At 33.5% G+C, this 3466-nt stretch overlaps 1 protein-coding gene across 1 annotated transcript; it reads left to right on the forward strand.

Moving 5' to 3' along the window:
• Window positions 1-525: 525 nt before the first annotated feature.
• Window positions 526-2050, forward strand: LOC120070208 (aspartic proteinase PCS1). Its single transcript, XM_039022076.1, has one exon. The coding sequence runs from the start codon at window positions 576-578 to the stop codon at window positions 1848-1850; it is 1275 nt and encodes a 424-aa protein (XP_038878004.1). The 5' UTR covers window positions 526-575; the 3' UTR covers window positions 1851-2050.
• The last annotated feature ends 1416 nt before the right edge of the window (window positions 2051-3466 follow it).

A 3466-nucleotide genomic window follows, 5' to 3' on the forward strand; every position in this document is an offset into this window, starting at 1 on the left:
ATTAGATGTAACAACTCTACAGAGAAAACGCGTCTCCCTTTTTCCCATTTTTGGCCTTCTTTTTTGGTGGTTTTATGCCCACTAAATTATTTAATCTAATCCAAAATTAAAAATTCGTAATTAAATACATCAATCTTAACATAATTTAGTATAAACGTAGAGGACTAAAAAAAAACATAGTTTCTCAATTAACAACCTACTTGTTTGTATAATATTTTGAGAAAAAAAAACATATGAAAACTTTAAGAAATGAATAATTTAAACTAGGAAATAAAAATAGACATGGCTTTTTTTAGTTTTGTCTATTTTTGTTTTGGAGGTCGAAATCTCTATTTTACTTGAATTTCATAGGTCAATGATTCGACCTATTACCTCACAATGGTTAAAGAATAGAAAATTAGGATACAACTTTTGAATTCTCCATCTTACATTTAACTGTATAAAATCGTCACCTCGAATAATTTCTCCTTTTTTTTCTCTCTCTCTCCTCTATTTTTTCCCCTCTATATATATATATATATAATCCCAACCTCCCACTTCACCAATCCCACCAAAACCCATCAAAAAACCCCACAATGCTTCTCATTCTCTTCTTCTCTCTCTCCCTATTCTCTCTCTCCTTCTCCCAGTCCAATTCCCTTTCTCTCTCCTTCCCTCTTTCTCTCTCTAAAAAAACCTCCAATATTTCCCCATTATACCCTTCCCTTTACTCCAAAACGTCGTCCCATGGCTCCTTCAAGCTTCCTGTCAAATACTCCACCGCCCTCGTCGTCTCTCTTCCGATCGGAACGCCACCGCAGCCGACGGACTTGGTTTTAGACACCGGCAGCCAACTCTCTTGGATTCAATGTCACGACAAAGTTAAGAAAAAATTGCCCAAGCCTAAAACGGCGTCGTTTGATCCTTCTCTCTCCTCTTCTTTCTCTCTCCTCCCTTGTAATCACCCCATCTGTAAACCCCGAATCCCCGATTTTACCCTTCCAACTTCTTGTGACCAAAATCGTCTCTGCCATTACTCCTACTTCTACGCTGACGGTACCTTGGCTGAGGGCAATCTCGTCAGAGAAAAATTCACTTTCTCTAATTCCCTTACTACCCCTCCCGTCATCCTCGGCTGCGCTCAAGCCTCCACCGAAAACAGGGGTATTTTGGGAATGAATACCGGACGTCTCTCGTTCATCTCCCAAGCCAAAATCTCCAAATTCTCCTATTGCGTTCCCCGTCGAACCCGGTTTAACCCAACCGGGTTATTCTACCTTGGAGACAACCCGAATTCTTCCAAATTCAAATACGTCACCATGTTGACTTTCCCCAAAAGTCAACGCTCCCCAAATCTCGATCCTTTGGCTTACACCCTCCCAATGAAGGGCATAAAAATAGCCGGAAAACGGCTCAACATCTCGCCAGCTTTTTTCAAACCGGACGCGAGCGGGTCGGGTCAAACCATGATTGACTCCGGTTCGGACCTCACCTATTTAGCGGACGAAGCGTACGAGAAGGTTAAAGAAGAGATAGTGAGATTAGTGGGGCCCATGATGAAGAAAGGCTACGAATTCGCCGCAGTGGCCGACATGTGTTTCAACGCCGGCGAAGCGGCGGTGGTGGGGCGGAGAATTGGCAACATGTCGTTTGAGTTTGAGAATGGGGTGGAGATTTTAGTGGGCAAAGGAGAGGGGGTTTTGGCGGAAGTGGAAAAAGGGGTGAAGTGCGTGGGGATCGGACGGTCGGGAAGGCTTGGGATTGGGAGTAATATAATCGGCACTGTTCATCAACAGAATATGTGGGTGGAGTATGATTTGGCCAAGAAGAGAATAGGCTTTGGTGGAGCTGAGTGTAGCAGATTGAAGTGATGATGGACGGTACAGATTTTCTACACGTGTCTGGGTATTGGATGTTTCTATAATCATATTTTATTGAGTTATATGTATATATATGTTTGTATAGTTTCATTATACACTTTGTATGATAAAACAAAATTTATTCTATTAATGTAAAAGATGGTCACCATGAGCTAAGTTGATTAAGATATTGATTATTCTTCTAAAAAAAATTGTTTGATTCCCATTCAAAAAATAATAATAATAACAATAACATCCTTAAACATTTTATATTTTTCTTTTTTCTCGTAAGGATGAAAGGTGAATCGATGAAATTAGTTAAGCTTTGATTGGTTTATTTATTTATTTTTATTTTTTATAATAGTAAGTTGGTCCAATTTAGATGAAATTTGGTTGGTTTTAATTTTTCAAAGCCATAACCTATTACAGTTTTTTTTTTTTTTTTTTTTTTTTTTTTTGCATGGTTCTGTAGAGATTTAAATGTGAAAGATTTAGGTGTATGTATACATGAAGACAAAAACAATAAAAACCTACTAACATCTTTAATAAATAAATTGGTGTCTTCTATAAAAAATAAATATTGATTTTTTTTTGGTAAGGTGTTAGAGTAAAATTATCTTAGCCAAAATAAACATAGTTCATTATCGACTTCAAGTTGCCATTATCAAAATGGAAACAATACTCTTCATTAATAATGAATGAGTCTAATGCACTAAATTTAAAAAAAAAAAAAAAAAAAAAATCAAAATTTTCAAATTTCGATTAAACAAAGGAGTGAAATTCAAAAGCATAATTAGACATAATAATGTTATAATAGTGTTTTATTAATTAAAAAAACATGTTGATTTTGAAAAAGACATAATTAATGATATAGTTTTAGAAGTAAAAGGATGGAGAAAGGAGACAAGGGTAATGGCTGTTTTAATTTGGCCGGGAAGAAGAAGACATCTTAGTATTCAAAATTCATCCTATTCCTATCTGCCGACCTAAACAAAAATCCCATAAAAGCAATAAAATATATATTCTTTTTTTAAAAAAAGGAAAAGATATTCAGTGCATTTCACTATAATATCTCATTGCATGCATAGATAAATTTAATTATGTTAAAAAAATATATTTAATATATTTTAAATTAGAAATCACTTTTAATCATTAAACTTTTATAAAAATAATAATTTAGTTCTTGAACTTTGATTTGTAACGATTTAGTCTCTGAACTTTCAATTTTGTAACAATTTAATCTCTCAACTTTACTATGTAACAATTTAATCCTTATAATTTCAAATTTATAATAATTTAGTCCATATTGTAAAAATTATTGTTCAAATTTAATGAAATGTCTTGCCTAATAAATTGATAAACTAATTAGAGACACAATATTTTTATAAAATACAAAGTCTACTCCATAAAATAATAAAAATTGACATCAAAATTTAATAAATTTTTTACATTAAAGACTTGAAAGTTCAGGGATTAGTAGTGTTTTTAACCTATTTTTAATAGAAAAGAATATACGAAACAATTCAGATTGCAGGTAAGTATTATGTAATTTTTTAAATAAAAATTAATTTATTTGAATTGTTTTAATTTGAAAAAAACCGTTAAGCTTAATTATTCCCGACACTGAC

Source organism: Benincasa hispida, chromosome 1, assembly GCF_009727055.1.
Source record: "Benincasa hispida cultivar B227 chromosome 1, ASM972705v1, whole genome shotgun sequence".
Classification (NCBI taxonomy): Eukaryota; Viridiplantae; Streptophyta; class Magnoliopsida; order Cucurbitales; family Cucurbitaceae; genus Benincasa; species Benincasa hispida.